Genomic DNA, 21,290 nt, shown 5'->3' with positions numbered 1-21,290 from the left:
CATTAAACTTATAAATATATAGAAATATGGAATGCAGGTCTTTATGTTCTTGCCTTGAGCCTTAGAAATGTTGGTAGTGGGCCTGTTCTCATGTTAATATATTTCCTCATGGTTTTGTCAGATTCCATTGAGATGAGTTTTCCAGTATTTTTCCAAGAAAGTAAGGTTTTGGCTGCCAGCTTTTGGGGAATTCAGTGTGGGAAGAAAGCTGGGGATCACTGCAGTCTTCAGATGATCAATTAATCTTCATTTTTTGTTAAGTAACTGCACCTTTCCACAATGGGTGGTGGATATCTGGTGATCTAACATCCATTGCTTTTATCTTAACCACCTCCTTTAACCTCGCTCCTGAGGCACCTGGTACTGCCAGTTTGCAAGCCTTTTGAGGGTTTTGCAGTACAAATTGTTTTGGTTCATGTCTATCCCCACCAGGGGTTTAGGATTTGACTCTCTAAGGGCTCTGAGTCAGTTACCAATTTTTCATCTGCTTCATCTGTTATTTTCTCCTTATTTTTGTTCGTTTCTTTTAAAAATCTATTTACTGTAGGTTAGTAGTATTTCTGGTGAGAGATTAATATGTGCATTAAATCTGCCATCTTATTCTAGAACACAGCTTGTTCTTTTCACTTAGTTAGAACTTGTGAATTCCATTTGATCCCTGCAATAAAAGTTCCATTATGAAGGTTGAGTATTGACTCATGCTTCCTGGACTTAAAGTCTCTGCTACCAAAATAAGATGAATTGTTGGCCTCAGGGATAGTGACACTAGTGCTCAGGTGGTGAGTGCTCTCAGTACTCCTGAGTAAAATAGAGGAAATGTCAAGGAAGCTTGGCAGTTGGTTAACAATGGTGTAGAAGGAAGGTGGTAATTTTTGAAAAGTTTCTGCTTTCTCTTCGCCATGTAAAGGCCCAAATGGAAATGTCAGATTACAATATTTTTCTACTACAGTTGTTTTTTTACATGGCAGAAAGAGTAGAAGTTAGTTTTTAGAAAACTGGAATATAACTTATGAAACTACTGCTAGCTAATCCTTGTAGTACTACGTTAAATTAAAAGATACATGATTGGGTACATCTATTTTCTGGCTACAGATGCTCAAAAGATAGTGAAAAGAGTAAGGGAGAATAAAAATTGATGTTTTGATAATTTGTTTTTAAATATAGTGTTGTATTGAATCTTCACAAAATCCTATATGACATCTATTCTAAACACCATAGGCTTTAAACCAAGGCTCAGAAGAATGGACTAAGTAGCTAAGTTGAGTAATTTGCAAGACCAAAGCAATACTGGGATTTGAACCCAGCTGTGGATGACTGCAGATCCTTTCTACTGCATATTGCTACCTTCTTGGAATAGATTTGACAGTTGTTGGTAATCATGCTATAAAATGGTGGTAGAGAACGCCCTTTTTTTCTTTCTTTTTTCCTCGCAATTAACAGCTAAGTATTGTTCAATCAAAAGCAGTTGCTCTTACTTTGCTCCTTGAAGAACAGGCAAAGTTGTTGATTTTATACCCATATTAGAGATGAATGACACGTGTTTGAAAACTTCTTTTTAGTTATTCCTCTTGATTTCATATCTTGAGGAATTCATATCTCTAATTGTAGTTTGAAATGTCTGCTACCAAGTACATTGAATATATACTTGGACCAGACTAACTCCAAACACTGGTAATAGAAGGAAATCAGAGGTGTTGACGGGATTCCTGCGTATCTATAAAATATATCTCCTAACTTAGGCAAATGGATAAACATTGATTAAAATCTGTTTTCTATTTTTGCACATTTAATATTAAAAGGAAATATCATTAAGCAAGATTCCAATGTGGATGCTCATGTTAATGATAGCTATATTCCACTTCCAGATTTATTATCTATGTCAAAATTCCAACTTTTTCTCATCATTCCTCAAATATTAGAAATTCTATTCTGCTATTATCTTGGTGGATCAACTTATTTCAGTCTTTATAGTAGGTCTAGCTGAAGATGATTACTCTAATCACTATTTTTAAGAGATCTCCTTATTGAATTTCCCTTCCATTTTCTGCAAAGATGCATGATTGCCATGCTGAAAACTTTTTGATGCTTCTGTTTATCTTTTAAATGAAGGAGAAATATTCTTTTAGAATGATTATTACTTCCCCAAAGATATGACACTTACGAGTGCTCCTTATCCTCTACTGACTGCCTCTTGCTTACCTTGCTTCTTGTCTACCCTGGACAGGTGACTTGCACCTGAAAGACAGACTTTCTCTTTTGCATCCAAACAGTCGTTAAGCCCATCTTCCTCCCTCTTTTTATACTCATTTATTGAATATCTACCATTTCTTTACTAGGCATTGGGAAGTGAAGGTAAACAATCCACACTCACTCACAGGCTTCCATAGTTCCACAAAATCATGGATGACTTAAAGATTTATGTATGCAGGACTTTAGAAACATAAAGGGATGGGGTGGTAGGATCGATTAGGTCTCCCTAGCAGAAACCAATCTAGGAGGTAACATTGAGATACAAACTCTATTTCTTTTTCTCTAGACCACCTTTGCTCATCTAGCTAAAACATCAAATGAGGCTTCATCTTCTTCAGAGAGCCTAAAATCTACCCCTCCGCCCAGGCAAGAATTAGCCCCTCTTTCCTACAGTTTTCAAATGACAAAGTTCATACATTTAATATGGCCTATGTTATACTTATCATTTTTTTGTTTACATATATGCCTTCTCTACTACTTGGAGATTCTTCAAGGTTTTTTATGCATTTTAAATGTATCTTCTTCTGTGTATTGAATTTTTAAGGCCCTAGTACTTTGTATTTTCAGACACATTTATTGATGATGGCTTTAAATATACATTCAATGAGTGAATGATTGTAAAAAATTCTTAGAGAATACCACTGTCTTATCATTTGCTTGCTACTTTCCAGTTGGTTAATTCAAAATTTTGAAGGTTTTACGTTAAATCATGGATTTAATAGTGTAACTGTACTTTTAAAATGAGAAATTTGTAGATTTTTTTTTTAAGTTTTGGAAACAAGACTATTTTTCAGTATTTCAGGACTCTTGTGATTCTATCTGAAGTAGGTTCTGTATACTAAAGCCGCTGTGTGTGTTTGACACTACCTAAGTAGGATATTTTATAAGGTGCATAACTTAGTCTTGTCTTATTTTCTGAGGTCCTGCTGTTACCACTCTTACACTGGCCATCCTTAAAATTAGTTGGATTTTTAAGCTTTGCCTCTTCTAGAAGCTGTTTTTTGTTCTTTTCTAACATTTTATGCCTTTAGTTCTGATGTTGGCCACCAGGTAGCAACAGTGCTTTGAGTAGCTCAAGTCTCATAAATAGGAAACTGTTGTAGACAGACAAAAAGATGAAGTTCTCTGCATTCAGGAAGGAAAGGAGTAAATGTCCAGAATCCTTAATTTTTAATTCCTCCCTGGCACTGCATCCTCATGTTGTCTATTGCAAATACAAGCATAAATCTATGCATAAGCATAAAAAATGCAAGCATAATTATCAACTGGCCACGAGCAGCCTCCCTGTTCTGCCAATCCATCGTTACTGTGACAATTCACTTCATCTCAGGGCCAGTGAAATACAATGAGATGAGGGGCAGGTGGCAAGGGGCAACATGGATCATGCTAGGAAAGTGTGTGACAACTGCAAACAAGAAGAGACTGAAATAATAAAAAAGGTATAGAGAGAAAGTACTTCTTTCTTTTTATGGACATATCTAAAAAACCCATAATATTTATGAGATTGTTTTTTAACCATGAGAAACACATTTATGCTGATATAGAAAAATCAAATATGTTATTTTAGATTTTTCTTCTTCCTTCACCCTTAGCGATACCTCTGGGTATTCTAGTTGTGCGTGGAGACTGTGATTTGGAGACTTGCCGTATGTACATAGACCGCCTACAGGAGGTGAGTTTATTTAGCCAATTTTTTATTCTCCTCAACTTTCCATTTTTGTAAACAATTACCAGCCATATATATTTGCTTCTGAAATGATGTATTTGGAGAGGAAATGGAAATGTGGTGGCTTTGTCCTTGAAGCATACGCTGTATGTCACCCTCTCCCACCGTCTCTGTTGTTCACTCCTCAGATGGTTGAAATGGGAAAGCATTGACTGGGTTAACTACGGGGTGCTGTTGCCCTGGTGTGTTCCATAACTATAGCTTGGAACTTGTCATCTTACCAGACACATACCTGTATATTTGAGATGTTCAGAATTTCAACAGGGACTGATAAATAATGAAAGAAAACAGTGATATGTAATGTTTTGTGTCTGACACTTATGTCAGAGACAGCTAGATTTTGTAAACAAAAAAATAAATAAAACTTCTACGGGAAAGAAAAATCCTCTACATTTCATAGGAATTTGTCAGAATACAAAAGAATAATCAATTTTTTTTTCTCAATCTGGTCTTGCTTTAGAGAAACAGAAAGGAAGTGACCCCGTATATGGCACTCCCATAAATGCGAACTGCACCAGCAAAGCCAGGAGACCCAAACTCATCATTACAATTGTTGTTGGTTGTTTTTGCAAAAATTTGAGGGGGAGTCTTAACCATCTCCATTCCACAAATTGCAAAAAGCATAAATGACGATTTCTTTATCATTTTTTTTGATGAAAGATGTATATTAGAGTCAGTTTTTTTGGGTGTGGCCTAGACATTTGTATTTTTAAAGCTGTTGGGTGGTCTGATACCCCTTGATAAGCAACTCTGTCCCAGACAACATGTTATACATAGGTAAATATTGTAAATAAAGTAGATACATACTGTTTAAAATCCCTCTGAGTTGTAACCACTTAGCCCTGAATATTTGATTCTGTTTCTCTTGGTAGAAATAAATTCAGGTGGGAGGCACATAGTGATGTGAAAAATTACTGATTTTGAGAAATAGAAGACAAATATTGAATGCTGATATGGATGAGAGAAAGACGGTCAACAAATTTTACACTTACGGCTTCATTAAGCTATTTTGACTGAGGATAGCTGCTTAAACAAGTTAAAATATATGAATTTTTAGTGACTCAAGTCCAATTCTGTTAATATGTTCCCAAACTTCTAGTATCTCATTTCCCAAAATAATGTTTGTATTTTGATGCAGAATCTCACTCCAGAAACCTGTAATGAAAAAAATGAATCATAATTGGTACCAAACCTTTTTACCTTTTTTTAAAATTAACACATGTAGAGCTTTGTTAACAAGACTTCACAGTAGAATAATGTTAATACATGATTGATGAATTGACGTTGTTAAAAACCAACTTAACTAACTTAATAGCATGCTTATTGCACCAATATTCAACTAAAAGCAGGATTTTTAAAAAAGAGGCAACTCGACAGATAAAGAGGAAAAGTTTTTAAAACTAATGGAAAGTAATGTGATGAAACCCTGTGGGAAACAGATGTAAGGACAAAGGTACCCAGGATTGCTGACATCTGTAAATAGAATCACTACACTCATTAGCAAGGAAGCCTGGGAGGCATGACAATGGTGACAAGTTCGTTATAAAACTTTATGAAAGGAGTCAGGCTTTCACAATCTGCCAGTAAAACCTCATTAATTTCAACCCTGTTAATTTGCACTTTGTGATAATGTGGAGGTGGTTGGTGATTTTCTCTTTGTAGTCTATTAAAACCCCTATTTGCTAAGCGACTTATCAGTATAAACAGTTACCATGACAGTACGTATCTGGTCTAAGGTAAAGAAAAGCTTTCTAAGTGTTTAAAGGGATTTCCAAAACCTTCTTCACAAGCCAAAAGTTTATATGCACATTAAATATAATCCCCATTTATTAGAACAAAATTGCCTGTCTTTTACTTCTGGTCTCCTCTATAGGAGATTGAAATAATAATATATCACTTACCTCTAAATGCTATGTAGGACTTATAGGCTTCAACAGCTTAATGACCTTCTCTCAGTCCAACTTGGTTTGCTTTTATTATTTCTGGCATTACCTTCTTTATTTAACCTTTATGAATTTGGGTGTGTTAGATACTTTCCAGATGAGCATAGTAATATTAAATTGGGAGTTCATCTGAGATCGAGTTGTGAGGCAGCTTGTTCAAACTAATTTTAAGGTATGGATTTTTTTTTTTTCATTTTCTCATTAGGACCTACAGTCAGTTTCTTCTGGCTCCCAGAGAGTTCATTACCAGGTAACAAATAATTGACTCTCCTTGTTTCTTACCTTCCGGCCAAATGAAGTCCATCTTTCAATTAATGTCTTATTTTGATTTAGAGTTCACATCTTCCCTAGGGATAGAGTTCATTCTAAGAACCTAGTGAAAATGGTATTCTGATTCTTTTGCATTTTCCTGATTTTGGACCACCCTAGTCTAGCACAAATTTAGACTGTGGATTTTCTCCTAGATCATTTAGAAAAGATTATAAAATTGAGTGCTTTCAGTAACAAATACCAGAAAACTCAGCTGAAACTAGCTTAGCAGGGAAAGGGTCTCTTGGTTGACATAAGCAAAAAGTCCAGATCAAGGTGGATTTCTCATCCCATTTGGTCATGGCTCACACTCCACTTTCCTGCTGGTCCTTCTGCTTTGTTCTCCTCTTCCTGTCAGTTTTACCTCTGGGCTAGATGACTTTGTGGTCCAAGATGACTGCCATTAGCAACCAGGACTGTTTTTTTCCGTCACCTCCAGAAAAAGAGAATTCCCTGCTTCCTACAACGATGAAGCAACAGTTTTAAAATGTAATCTGAGTGGTTCATCCTGGGTCTTTTGGACAATCTAGTAAACCTAGTCTGCCTCTCTCTATGGCCCATGTAAAGTCTGTAGGAGAACACTCAGTTATTCTTTATCCCAGCAGAGTTTGGGGGTGCAGTTTCTTTCCAACTTCCTCATCCCACTTGTGATGCACAGATCTCTTCAGCCATCCTCTTACCCATTAGATTTCTCAGACATGATGTAGACCCTAGTACACAGTATTACTCCTGACTGCAAGGAACCCAAACGAAGCTCTTTGACTGGTCTCATTAAAGCCCTTTTATCTGAGAGGCTCCTTACCCTGCCCTGTTAAGAGGAGAGATACGTGGGAATCACAGCATGCCAATTCTCTCCAAATAAATCTCTTCAAACCCTTTATACTTCCATGTGGGGAGGAATATAACTATGCCTAAATTTATAAATGTGTAAATCCTGGTTTAGCACTTCACTTTGGATTTTTGTGTCTATTTTCCTATGCCTGAAATTTCCAATTTAACATCCTTTAACATAAATAGAAAACACAACAATTTAAAGAAAAACCTATACCTTGTAGCCTTCTAGGTATTCCCCCTACCAATGATACCCTCTGCCCTTGGCTGAAGCAGCATATCTTCAGGCTTAATGACAGGAATGGCCTTTGTGTTCTTATTTGTATATTTATTTCTCAGACAACGTATCCCACAATTCTAGAGTTCTTTCTTCCATCTGTCTGGCCTTGAAAGGAAGAAAAGTCACTTAGGATATGTTTACATTAAAAACAAAACCAAATGAACTTCTTCTAGACTGTTTTTACCAACCACTAGAAGACAAATTTCCACCTAATTTTTTAGATAGAGCACAACTTTCATCAGAGTGACTATTTGCATATTTACCCAGAGCCACTATCTAGGTGTAAATTTTATTTTAAAAAGCATGGTGCTTTCACAATAGCAAAGACATGGAATCAACCCAAATGCCCATCAACGATAGACTGGATAAAGAAAATGTGGTACATATACACCATGGAATACTATGCAGCCATAAAAAGGAATGAGATCATGTTCTTTGCACTGACATGGATGGAGCTGGAAGCCATTATCCTCAACAAACTTATGCAAGAACAGACAACCAAACACCACATGTTGTCACTTATAAGTGGTAGATAAACAATGAGAACACATGGACACAGAGGGGGGAACAACACACACTAGGGCCTGTTGTAAGGGTGGGAGGAAGGAGAGCATTAGGAATAATAGCTAATACATGCTGGGTTTAATACCTACGGTATGGGTTGATGGGTGCAGCAAACCACCATGGCACACGTTTACCTATGTAACAAACCTGCACATCCTGCACATGTACCCAATAACTTAAAATAAAAATTAAAACAAAAAAAGCATAGTGCTTTTAAAGGTAAGAGCTGATCTCTAACAATTGGCAATAGTAGTTATAAGACTATGAGGATGTTGTCTTTAAGAGTTTATACTTTTTCCTCTTGGACATTTGGAACCTTTACAACTTCATCAAAATATGTTAGATTTATCCTAGCTAGGTTTACGAAACTACTTTTATTTATTATTCCTGGCTTATATGATGTAGTCATTTTTGGTGTGAGAGTTAAAATTGTGGGCATTTTGTAGCATATTTTTTATGCCCTATCTGTAACTATTCATGGAGATCAATGGATGGATAAGATACTACAATATGAGTGAGTTATGTATTGCGTGTATTGTTTGGTAATAACACTCAGAAGGATTAATGATATTTTTCTATGTCAAAATATTACGGCATTATTTTGTTTACGTATACACCAAGTCAAATCTTGGTGTCAAAACTGCTGCATTATAAATGCCACATCAAAAGGTTTTGTGCGCTGAACATCTAGGATAACGAATGCAGTGATCAGGGATGAGTGTCAGGAGTGTCATCTTTTCCCATATCCTTCCTTAGGACAATGAAGGAGCGAGCAGAGTGATAAAAAGCAGGGGCCTTTGAGCATGAAGGAATGGTTGGAACAAAAAAGATCCAAGAAGCCCAGAATTTGCTCATTAAACAGGAAAGAAAAAGAGACTGTGTTAGAATTAACGTGGCCAGAGCATAGGGAGAAGCTAATGAGGAATTTCCTGAGCAGGGCAAGGAGAGCTGGTTGAAGCACGAAGCTGGGAGAGATAAACTTTCATGTTTGGCTAAGATCATCAAAGGAGGAATGAGTTGGAGGCATAGGAAATAGAGTTCTGTGTTAGCTGTATTAGTTTTGATATGCCTATTAGATCCAAGAGGGTTGGTGAGTAGGCAGTTGGGTATATGAATAGTAAACCTCATTGAAAAAATTCAGGCCCAGAGATAGAAATTTTGGAGTCATCAGCAAATGGATGGATGGTGCTTAAAACTACAAGGCCGGAGGAGATCACTTAGGGAGGAGTTCAGTTAAAGAGGAGGGCCCAATGTTCTATCTATGTTTATTCATGAGTCAAGAAGAGTGCAGGTTCAAGACAGCAATCGGTCAAGAAGAATCATGGAAACTGAGATGAGCAGCAGGGAAGCTGGAAATCAAGGAGAAGGTGGTATCACGAAAGCCAAGAGTGAAATGTATTTCAGAGAGGAAGGAATAATGGACAGTGTCAAATGCCACTGAGAGGCTGAAAAGATATGGATTGATTTCTATATATTTTTTTCTAGGTGTGTGTATTATAAAACACATGGGATATAGATGCTATTAATTTTTATGTAGAAAGTGACTGGCAGGAAATTTAATACTAAATCTTTCATTTCTAAGTGCAGAAACTGATTATATCGGAATTCCCTAGTTTGTCCTGGTGGGAGTAAGGAGTGTTACAGGTGAAAAAGAAACATGAACAACAAAATGCCTTAAATGCCTTTTAATGAAATTTCTTGTCTATGAGATGGCATTAAATATGCTTGGAGGATTAACTGTGAAGAGAAAAAATTAATACCAGTATGTTTGAAAACTTGAGAAATTCCTGTCAGCTCACTAATTTGCAGCTAGGATTTTAGCTGACTGTTTTCTAAGACCAGAAAAATCTCAAGAGAAAAGTGGCATTTAGAAAGGTGTACACATGCCCAAGACACCTTATTAGTGAGACATATGGCAGTTTCTTGCCACTTAAGCATTTCATTGCTTTGGTTGCTTCCTTTTCCAAATGCGTAGTGAATTGCCAACAAAGCACTGAAGCTCAAAAATGACACCTCATGTTAACCTAACAAGGTATTATGGGTTATACAAGAATGTGTTAGATATTTATAGCCTGCTGAAAATTCCTGCCTACACCATCTCTGAGGTCAAAATTCAAAGGCCCCTCCATCCTAATAGCATCGATGTAACCCATAACTAATAACGTTTTACAAGCAAAATGTATTGCACTTGCAGATTTAGTACATTCTTGAGGTTGCCAAATGAACAATAATTAACATAAGAATTGGACTCCACCTGCTTATTTGATAAGGATGCTTTCTGAGGCCACCGACTTTGAGATAATTCCTTCTCTGCTTTCTCCCTCGAAATCATGATATCCCTTCTTAACCCCAAATCACAAAGGTACTAAGGAATAGAGGCAGATATGCCATTCTAGTGATTTCCAGCTGGGAAGAATTTGCTTCCTGTGGGGGACATTTGGCAAGGTCTGAAGACTTTGAAATCTATTGTATAAAGGCCAAGCATGCTGTTAAACATCTTATCGTGTGCACAGAGAAGCCTGCTACCATGAAGAATTATCCAGCCCCAAATTTCAATAGTGTAGAGCTTGAGGAACCCTGAGTCACTCTGACGGTTCTCAGTACATAAATGAGAACCCCAGATAGGTATAAGACCTAGATGAGGAAAGGGAAAGGAGAAATAAAGAAGAGGAACAAAAGAAAAAATAGGGATGGAGAATAGAAGGAGGCATTTATAGATGTAGTAGGGTAGAATAAAGAGAGAACTAGGAGCAATTAGAGGGTTTTTTTTGTAGACACCCTGGGTTTCCCCATTTCCCCAGGGTGATGCTTCATGGGGCATTAAATGGTAGGAATTATAACTTGAGATTTTAGTGAATACCATAGGATTCATCTGTAGGTGCAAAAATAGATTCAGCCAGGTGATTACTTTCTCTAAGAATTAATTCATTTAAAAATAGTACCAGAATGGTTGGAATATCTAAAAATAGAGAAAACATTATTGAAAAGCCTTTTCATTCTTCAGGGTGGTACAGATGTCTTTCACTTTCATAAGAAAAAAAAAAAACCTCTTGGTCAGATCGGAGTCTACATTAGTTGTTCCTCCTCTGATCTCCTTTGTTCCTACATGCCTGCTCTTCTGGAGGACCAGTCTGTGTTGTATTCCATCCAAGTTGTGTCTAGTTCTAGGCAAACAGCATTTTCCTATAAACATTTCATTCATCCCCTTTCTCTTTATTCTGGCTGTCCTTATTTATCTCTCTCCTTTCTCTGAAATCTCTCTTTGTCCTCCATCTGTTTTCTGGAGTCTAGAAGAGTCCTTCAATAGATAGAGTGAAACAAGATTTAGAGAGTCTTCCTGGGAATTGATTTATCTTGTCTGATAGAGAAGAACAGTACCAGCTAGAAGCTTTGGAGAACGCCATTCCTTTGGACTAGATTGAAGCTATCAGAAATGGGTCAAATGAGGGATTAAATAAGACTTGCCTAGGGTCAGGTCTGTTGTCTGTTACGGGTGAAGGCAGTACTGGAGTTGTCATTATTGCTAATGGAGAACTTTCTCACACAAAGGGACTCCTGAAAGCGTTAGAATATTGCTTATTTCTATCTTCTACCCCACTGTCACTATTTCTTCATCTTCCAAATCTGGGTTGAAGAATGGCCATGCCATTTCTGTATTCCTCCACTGTAGGAGTCATGGGTGGTAAAATAGGTTCGAGATGAAGGGGTTTTAAGATATTAAAATAAATAGTAGCAAGTCTATTTGGGGCTGTAGTTAGACAGAGACACATACATACATATTTGTATGCAACATTATGTTAAAAAAATGGATAGATGGCTTATGTGTGGGAGATGTTGGGGCAGACAGATGAGAAGTTTGAATGGGTAACGAGAGAAATTTAAAAGTAAGGTAATTATTCATTGGCCATTATTAAATGAAGCAGGGATTTCCAAGCCGTAGAACTTTTGTTTTGTTTCTGTTTATGTCTTTTCTCAATTTTATGAAAGAAAAAGAATTTCATTCATATTGAAGGCGTAGTTCAACACTAGGTGAATATTGCTTAATTGGAAAACTTACTAGTGTGTGATGGGGCTGCTGTGCCTTCATTAAATTATGTGTGCATCAGCTATGAACAATTGCATGTAAATTAAGGGTAACTTTGGCATATGCATGCCAAATAGTGGTTCAGATGATTTTCTCATCAATTTTATATAATTTATGCCAGTTGGCTTTCAGAAATATATATATATGAGGAATGTCAGTTTTGTGTTTGTGCATGTGCCTATATTTTTAGCACAAGAAACATATTTTCCATTAACATATATCATAAGAGAAGATTCACATATCAGGGATTTTTGAAATGAGCAGTTTTTGCTAATATTATTCATTTAAGGAGCATGTAATTTTAGAAGATTATTATATTTAAAATAGAAAGGATCATGGTATATCTAAGGTTATGTCATTTGGCCTACATTACAGAGCAATGACAGTTGCATTCATCTAAATCACACCATTTATATGAATAAAAATAACAGATCCAAAATGGGCAAGTCAAGTATCTTATCTCTTTGATGAATCATTGATTTGATCATGCAATTTGAGAGGACTGGAGAGACTAGAGACCCTAAATTACCATTGAAAGCTATGGATATGATCGTTAGAGGCACAGCTCAGGGAAATATAGCTGCATTCATACAATCATATTTCTTCAGTATCTACTGTCAGATGCTTTTGAAAGACGCATATTTTTAAGATTGTATTTTTTTCTCTCTATTGGAAAATAGGTCGCTGTACATTTATTTAATGTGCAGCATTAACAAATCAAACATACTCTGACCATTTGTGTTCTTGTGTAGTGATGAGAACATTGCCAGGTCCAACCTAGAGCTTCCATGAAGCTAAGGTCTGTCCTGGAACCAATATTCACCCCCTTTCAAGGAGCCGTTTGTTTTTCTTACTTCCTGTTTCCTTCAAGTCTAATTCACAGTCCACATTGCACTGCTTTTCACCCTTCTGCAGAGACCAGAGGATGCCCTTGAAACCAGGAATCCTTAATGCCAGGGCTACCCACTCAACCAGTCTTCCAGGCCCTCTGAGAACAGAGAAAGTGTTTACCTGATGTGAGCTGTATGGATTAGTAACGAGAGTTACTTTAAACACGAATTAGAGATAATTCAGTAAAACCTCTCTATTAACATCACTATCACTCACTTACACTCTGATTATTATTTTTTTTTTAGTACAAGAGAGAGGTGTGTAGATAGGCATGATGCAGGAATTATTTGTACCCTGTGTATGTAAGAACCTATTCATCTGTGTGGTCATGATAGGTTAAGAATGTGTGAGCATAAAAAGTTTACGGACTATTGCAGTAAATTGTGAATTCCTGTCTGATATTCTGCTTCTCTTTATTCCTGCTCCATTTTTAACCCATACAATATGCATTTCTCTCTCATATCAAGGTCCTCATGGTATATCTCTTGACTTTTATAAGCTATGTGTGTTCTTCAATCTGCCAGGTTTTATAATCTTGGTTTACCTTAGTTTTGATATTTGTACATAATTCTAGGCTTCTGCTTGGTTTTTAACTCTCCACCCAGTGTAGACCTTTATGGTGTGCAATTTTTGTTTTCCCACATTTATACAAAGTTACACACATAGACATACATGAATACATATGTGGGGATTGTTGCTTAAAAATACACAAATGTAGCTGGGCACAGTGGCTCATGCCTCTAATCTCAGCACTTTGGGAGGCCATCATGGGCAGATCGCTTGAGCCCAGCAGTTTGACACCAGCCTGGGTAACATGGCGAAACCCCATCTGTACAAAAAACAACCGCAAAATTAGCCGGGCTCTGTAGCATGTGCCTGTAGTCCCAGCTACTTGGGCAGCTGAGGTGGGAGGATTGTTTGAGTCCAGGAGGCAGAGGTTGCAGTGAGCTGAGATTGCACCACTGCACTCCCACCTGGGTGACAGGGTGGGACCCTGTCTCAATAAAAATAAAAATTATAATAAAAATAAAAATGTATTTACAATTTGCATGTGCACACTATACATATTAGATCACAATTTATTTTTAACGGTTATGTACCGTGGAAATTACATCTTGCTAATAGGTGAAACTCTATTTCAGTCTTTAAAAATTATTACTCTATTGCATGGTATATATTTAACCCTGTTTCTATGGATAGACATTTTTAGGTTGTGTAGTATTGTTACCATTGTTTGCAAACAATGTTGCAATAAACTTTATGGTACTTCAAAAATAAAATCATAACAGAAATGAAAACCATGTCACATGCTAAAAACATATTAAGATTGGCTGTGTTTGTGTGAAGTTTATAAGTTACATAACGTATACAGCAAAGTTACCCAAAATCTGTAATTGGGTTTTTATTCACATGGTTGTAGTCTTGGTTCCTGTGTCTGGGTTTGGGTTGCCTATCGTTCCCACTGATTACCATATTTCTGTGGAATTCTTAGGCAGCAGGGAACGCAGTGGTGGGAAGTGGGAAGACAGCAAGACTGCAGAATGTGTGGGGGCAGGAACTCTGAGCTACCAGGAGCAAACTGTCTGGTAAGAAAGAGGAAGCTTAGTTTGACATCTGTGGAAGATCCTTGACTAGAGTAGAATGAGGTCTTCATAGCCATTTAGATCATTCTAGGTTTGCTTTCTTCCTGCTTTTGTTTGAGATGAGTCTAGAAAATTCTGAGCTCTCAAACTTGATCTATACCAAACCTCACTCTTCCTTCAAAACCTGAAATCATAATTCCTCTAGAAGCTGTAAAACCCTGTGCGTAAGGTCATGAGCTCTGAAGTAAAAGAAGTCTGTACTCCCCACCACTGAATAGCTTGGGGCTTCTGGGTAGTTTACTTAAATTCTCACCACTGCCGTTCTTTATTGTGGTCAGCTCTTAGATGCAGGAGAAGAGGTTCAGGAAGAATAGTGGGGAGGATTGCAGGAGAGGTAGGTAGGAGCTAGATTATGCAGCCTTCTTAATAACAGAATGAAAAAAGCCTGCACATACATGGATGATTATGGGTTAAAATTAACCTATTATTGAGACTGTAACCTAATATTTCTAAATTATCTCTATGGCAGTGTCCAGGTAACCCTAAAACTAAGGGAGATGATTATGTGAGACTTGAACACTCCAATTGTGAATTCTGATAGTAACATATATGGCTGAGAGAAATTTTATCAAGTATAAAATATTCAGTAGATGAAATAAAAAATGGAATAGTCTAAACTTTATTTAATCTATAGCCACCATTAATACAGAAGTAGAGCCATGTTTATGGGAAATTCTCAGAAGCAAAAAATGAGCATACCGTAAAAAGAAAAAAAAAAAGGAAAATTACCATCACCAAAATGTGGTTCAGTGATTTTTTGACAGCTTGTCCAGATTAGTGTTTCTTATCCTTCACTGCCAGACAGTGGAGATGAGTCAGGGCAGAAGCTGTAGGTGGAAGACTAAGAGTAGGAAGGAATGAAGGAGAGCCAGAGTCAAGAGCTACCTGTTCTGCTTGACGTCGTGACAGCTGGTGTCTATGAAACTGGGTTGGATGACTCAGGATTGTATCTACTGGCACTTCTTGGCCGTACATCAGCACCAGGACTATTTGAAAACTACTGCTCCAGAACAAAGGTTTTTAGCCCCAAATTTGAGACTTTGAAAGGAAAGGGCTTTCTTAAATGTGAACTGAGCCTTCCATTTGCTTTGCCAACAATGAATTTCTTCTGCTGTCTTCTATTTCTTTTTTTTTTTAATTACCAAGCTCTGATTCTTTTGGCAGCTGGCTCAAAATCCTTCTTCCAAAATTGGTGGCTGTTGGCAGCAGCCAGGAAATAAATTGAAATCATAATTAAAATAGTCGTCCCTTGGGAAAAGAAGTTGAAACTTGGTAAATCAGACTTACAGTAACTCCAAGAATTGGAGCCAGAAAGAAAGCATGCAGAGCACCTAAACTGGTTCCTAGTGTAGTGGCCACCCTTTAAAGACATGGTCCATGCTTCGTTTTTTGTGACCTTCCAGTCACATGCCTTGCATTTCATTGGCTTTAATAAATACACATTAAAAAGGCTGATCACAATTGTATCACAGGAAAAAGAATAATGTATAGTTTTGTGACAACTGACAGCCCAAATCAGCAAGTGACAAGTTAATTTTGGTGAAACTAAGGAAATAGCAAGTAGGCAGTTACTATTGAATGGGGAAGGGAGACATCAGTGAAGTAAAATGTTCTGAAATGTATGCCTGTTGGTGATAGAAGACATTCAGCCTTGAAGACAATATCCTGTATTTAAGACAATTATATAACATCTAATATTGTGAACAGAGGCCCTGGATTGCTGATTAAGACAAGCCCTATAAGCACCAGACCAACAAATGGCATGATTTCAGCCTTTGTTTAAAGCCACTTTGTTTTGTGTTCACTCATACAAATTTGTCCTATTTCTTTCTTTTCTCTAAAACTCAGAATCTGAGTGCAAATGTATTTATGGATAAATAGTGTTGTGTTAGGGGTAGCACCATCTAAATGATCTGGTCTGAAATGTGGCCTGTGTCCCATGAGACCCTCATGTGACAGGGCAGAATTGTTTTAGGTAAAATAATGTCTCAGCTGCCTAGCATGAGATATAATTATCTCTCGGATAATTATATCTGCACATAAACATGTTTCAGCCAATGGGTTAAGCACTTTATGTGTTATTAATTCCTCAAAAGAACGCTTTATGATAGATATTATTGTAGCCATTTTAAAATGAGGTATTCAAGGAACTGGATAAGAAACTATCCTAAACTCTCACAGCGAGTAGCGGGTAGGGCGCCAGGATTGTCGTGCCTCTCAAAGCTGGTGCGCTTCCTATCAGCCTTCCGCCGCCTCTGGGCTTGCTGCTTAATTGGGGCTGGATCCCATACAATCTCTCGCCTTGTTTTTCCATCTCATTCATCAGATCTGTCTCCCCTACAATATTTTAACACCTCAAGGACAGGAACATTTTTTGGCATCTCAATTCTTAGCTTGTCTGTGATAATGGTGATCACATCCTACAAAAATTTCAGTTTTGTGAAGCAGACTTTCTCACTATCTTTTTGCTCTGTTTTTCAACTCAAGTGAAATCCAGCATCCACCACCGCCACCTCAACCACCACCAACTTTTCTGTCCCTAGCCTGCTCTTCACCTCCTATTCTCTCTCGGATCTTTGAGATATATTTTCAGCACCCATTTATGCTTCGTACCTGGATTTTCTTGTTTCTTATTTTACCGATTATTGGCATATTTTGTGGGTATATTTTGCATATTGTCAGTCTGCTATGTTGGAACGTCATTTTAACATTGACTTCAAAAAAATCTCCAATTTTTTGTGTCCCAATGTAGGTGAAGCATTTTCATCTGCTTAGATATGTACATGGACTAGATTCAAGGGCAATTTTTTTTTTGAGACTTGACGCTTTTGTACATTTTATATATGTAGAATTTTTAAATAAGTAGTTTAGTGGCATTATGAATCTACCCAGATAGTAATTACAGTTTTTCGTTGGAATTTAAATGACTTTTAACATAGGACCTATTATGTGAGTAGCTGTTTCTTTAAGAACTCACTTTTTTTTAACTGAACAAGGTGGAAAGAGCTTCACAAAAGTTGGAAGAGGATGCAAATCTATTTCAGGGAAGCATTTCAGAGAAGTTAGAACTCTACTTTTGCTTTTCTAACAACTCCCAAAATTGCAGTTTAATCTTCAGGTCACCAGGAAAGTATCCAATTATTAAAATCAGATTCCTGTGCCTTTAATTAATGATGTATTATTTAACTTCAATTATTAATACCATACAATGGTAAATATAAATACATTTTTCCTTTGTTTATAGAAATGAACACAAGTAGAAGAACTTAAGGCACTGAAAACAAACACTTGGGAGAGACTATGGATGGAAATAAGCAAAAAGTTGAGTCCTTCCATGTAAAAGTTGACCTGGTTTCAGTCTGCTACTAGGAGAATAGCCACAAGCTCAGAGAGCTTTTGTTGTTTAGTGTTTTGGTATTACAATTACCAGTAACTTTGCATCGGTGATTCCTATTCTCATAAGGCATTTTACTGATCAGAATCTTCTTATTTTGTTGAATTCTCTCTGACATAAATTTTTGATTCTTTAAGTTAATAGCTTTTTTAGCATCTTGGAAATCTCAGATCACTTTGATAATCTAGAAAGAAGTGGTTTTTCTGTCCGGGAAAATGAACATACACATAGACATACCAAATCTAGCATACAATTTTGGAGAGTTCAAGAATTGTTGAACCTATTTGAGGACCCATTAAAGTATTTTAAAGAGCTTTATGGCGACCAATGTGTTTTCACCAAACAAAATTGTAATGTTATCTTTAGACAAAACCTCTTTAAGAACATGTAGTTATATCAGATGTTTCTGTAGATCAAACATTTTTGCAATTTCCATCCATGGATCAAAATGTAGAGTAAATAAGTGAACAAAAGCAAACTACATTAAAAAAGTCAGGCATGGGCATAAAACTCTCCAGACACACAGCCACTTGCACATAAAAAGATATATACCATCTATATTTCCTTACCAACCTGTGGTAGTCATGTTGCTGAGGCAGTGCCTCAATCTAGATTTTACTAACCTAGACTAAATAACATCCAATTTTCTGTAATCAGAATAGCCTAGAGATAGTGTGATGGATCCTTAGGTTTTTAAAATGGTAAATCAAGCATTCCTGTATTCTTTCCCTTGATTTTTACCTACAGAAATTAGGATATGTTTTTATTGTGTCATCTGCAGCATGTTCAACATCAAAAGGCAGAAAGTGTCCTTGATGTTTTAGTCCCTTTATTCATAGAGAAGATAATCCTGTTTCTGTTTAATCTCTTTATTTATTAGCTTTCATAGTTGCCACTAAATATTTTGAATCACTTCCAAATTTCTTGTTCTATAATTACATTTGTCACCCAACTGAGAGATGTCAGTAGCTTTATCTGTTTTTCAAAAATGCATTAAGTACCTTAAGTTCCTTTAAAACAAGTTGTCACATGTGTCAAAATATAATTCTCAAAATGTTACACATAATTCTCGTATAAATAGTTACTAAGCACATGTCAAGATTTCACTTAGCTCAACAATCAGGATGAAAATCTAGTTCAAAAAAGAGGAACATATATACACATGTACAAGTGTATATATATTATATAGTGTATATATAATGTATATATTATATATGCGTATGTATGTTATATATACATATATAATATATAATATATATATACATATTTATATATTATATATGTATATATTACATATATTATATATAGAATATATATAAAATATATTTATATATATAAATATATTTTGTATTATATATATATTTATATACAGAATATATATAAATATATATAATATAATGTATATATACACACATGTATATATGATATATATGATATATATACAATATATGTATATATAATATATACATGTATATATAATATATATACATATGTAGAGAGCACAAGAGACTATATGTAACATATATTTTTTCTCTATTATATAGTATCTCTGTATCCATAGCTATATGGATATATTTATAAATATAAATTATATACATATTTTATATTTATAAATATAGATTTTGGTGGCATTCCTGAATGAGACCAGTTTTTCCTCTATCAATTATTTAATTCACAGAATTCATTTAGAGTAAAACTCCATACACTGAAGGTTTCTAGTTTACTAAGATGCATCCCTTTTGTTCGGTAACTTTAGGTTCTTTCACATACATCCTCAGACCTATCTGAAAGGCTTGTTAAAACACATTGCTGGGTTCCACCCATAGTGCTTCTGCAGACCTGGGGTGGGCCCTGGAAATTTGTGTTTCTGACAAGTTTCTAGCTGATGCACACTTTGAGAACAAGTGATTTAAGCCCAGGCTTTATTTGAGGATCAAGTAGGGCAGCAGGGAGTGTTGATTAACTCCCAAGAAAGTCAGTACAACCTCTGATTGGGTCCTCATTACTTCTTCTATGTTATTCCTGTTTTATTCTCCTGTCCCCTCTGTACACACGAGATCATCCACACCTGCGGCTTCAGCCGCCAAGTCTTTATTGCTGTCTGCACAGCCGCACCCCAGTGCTGCTCCCTACATTTGAACATTTCAAATCCCTAATAAGGGCCAGACTCCCAGTGTCTTCCCCACAGAGACCTGGCCTCCCCCACTTGTCCCATTTCTGTCAGTGATTTCAATTCCACTGCAAACCAGGGCTAGAATGCTCCAAATCACATGTTGTAAACTGGAAGGTGCTCTCCTCCCTCCCCAGTTATCATTGGCAGGCTTCTCTTAGTAGAGAAAATGTTTAATTTTTAAAAGTTTGGAATCTTAAAGAGAAAATCCTTTCAGTTTTCAATCTGCCAGTTCTCTCTTCTGTTTCGTGGATGTAGCCTTAATTCTTTATAATAAATAAAAGCTTCTGAGACTTCAAGGAAGTTTGGGAACTGAGAATTGTGGTAAATCAGGGAAGCAAGCTAGTCCTGGCAATCTCTTGGAAGGGCAGCTTTGGAAGGCTGGGAGGTCAGAGGCCAGACTTCTAGAGGTCATGTCTGAGGTGTGTAAGTGAGACTTGCAGCAGGAGATAATAAACATAAGCTTCAGGAGTTTGGAAGGGCAAGAAAGGAGAGTTTAAGAAGATTATCAAAAGATATATCCACTTCAGTTTCAGCTACTCGGGAGGCTGAGGCTAGAGGATCACCTGAGCCCAGGAAACTGAGGCTGTGGTGAGCCATGATCACACCACTGCACTCCAGCCTGGAAGACAGAGTGAGACCCTGTCTCAAAAAATAAAATATAAATGAAATAAAAATTAACAAAATAGATGTAACAAGATGAGCTGAGGGGAATTTATTTTGGAAGAGAGGGAACTATTGAGAGCAGAAGAATTAATGAGTGGATTTTAATAATGCTACAGAAATAAAGTTCAAAGGAGAAAGAAAGATAGTCCAGAGTCTAAATTAAGTGATTGGCTTTGGAGAGAAGAGAACTATTTTTATCCAAACCCAGAGGAAAGAATGATGGCAGTTATGTCAGGCAGACTTGATGTTAAATAGGAGAGGGGAAATTGGGAGGTCATAGAAGTGAGACGCCTAGAAAATGCTCAGGTGAATGAGCACATTGCTGTCTGGATGAGTGTTGGACAGAGTGATTTTGTCATGGGTTAACCTGGTGCTACTTTTCTTCCTTGTCTACTCCTCTGTAATTGGGTTCAGTGGAGAAGGCTGAGGTTAGAGATGACCTCAGTATGTGAGGTTGATTTTCGTTGTTTCCATGTATATGAACAGTCCCTGTGTATGGATGGCTGCTGCTTTTTCTCACGTACCATATGTCCCATGTG

General features: G+C 36.7%; 1 protein-coding gene across 1 annotated transcript in view; it reads left to right on the top strand.

Moving 5' to 3' along the window:
- The window catches only part of DGKI (diacylglycerol kinase iota), a 460,711-nt gene that overhangs the window by 365,214 nt on the left and 74,207 nt on the right, over positions 1-21,290 (top strand). The window contains exons 22-23 of the mRNA XM_030825779.1: positions 3,843-3,922; positions 6,125-6,169. Of these exons, the coding sequence (XP_030681639.1) occupies positions 3,843-3,922; positions 6,125-6,169 (125 nt within the window). The remainder of the gene's footprint in view (positions 1-3,842; positions 3,923-6,124; positions 6,170-21,290) is intronic.

This window comes from Nomascus leucogenys, chromosome 13, assembly GCF_006542625.1.
Source record: "Nomascus leucogenys isolate Asia chromosome 13, Asia_NLE_v1, whole genome shotgun sequence".
In the NCBI taxonomy this organism is placed as follows: Eukaryota; Metazoa; Chordata; class Mammalia; order Primates; family Hylobatidae; genus Nomascus; species Nomascus leucogenys.
The sequence above is the reverse complement of the archived record's forward strand: the minus strand, read 5'-3'. Positions and strand labels throughout refer to the sequence as shown.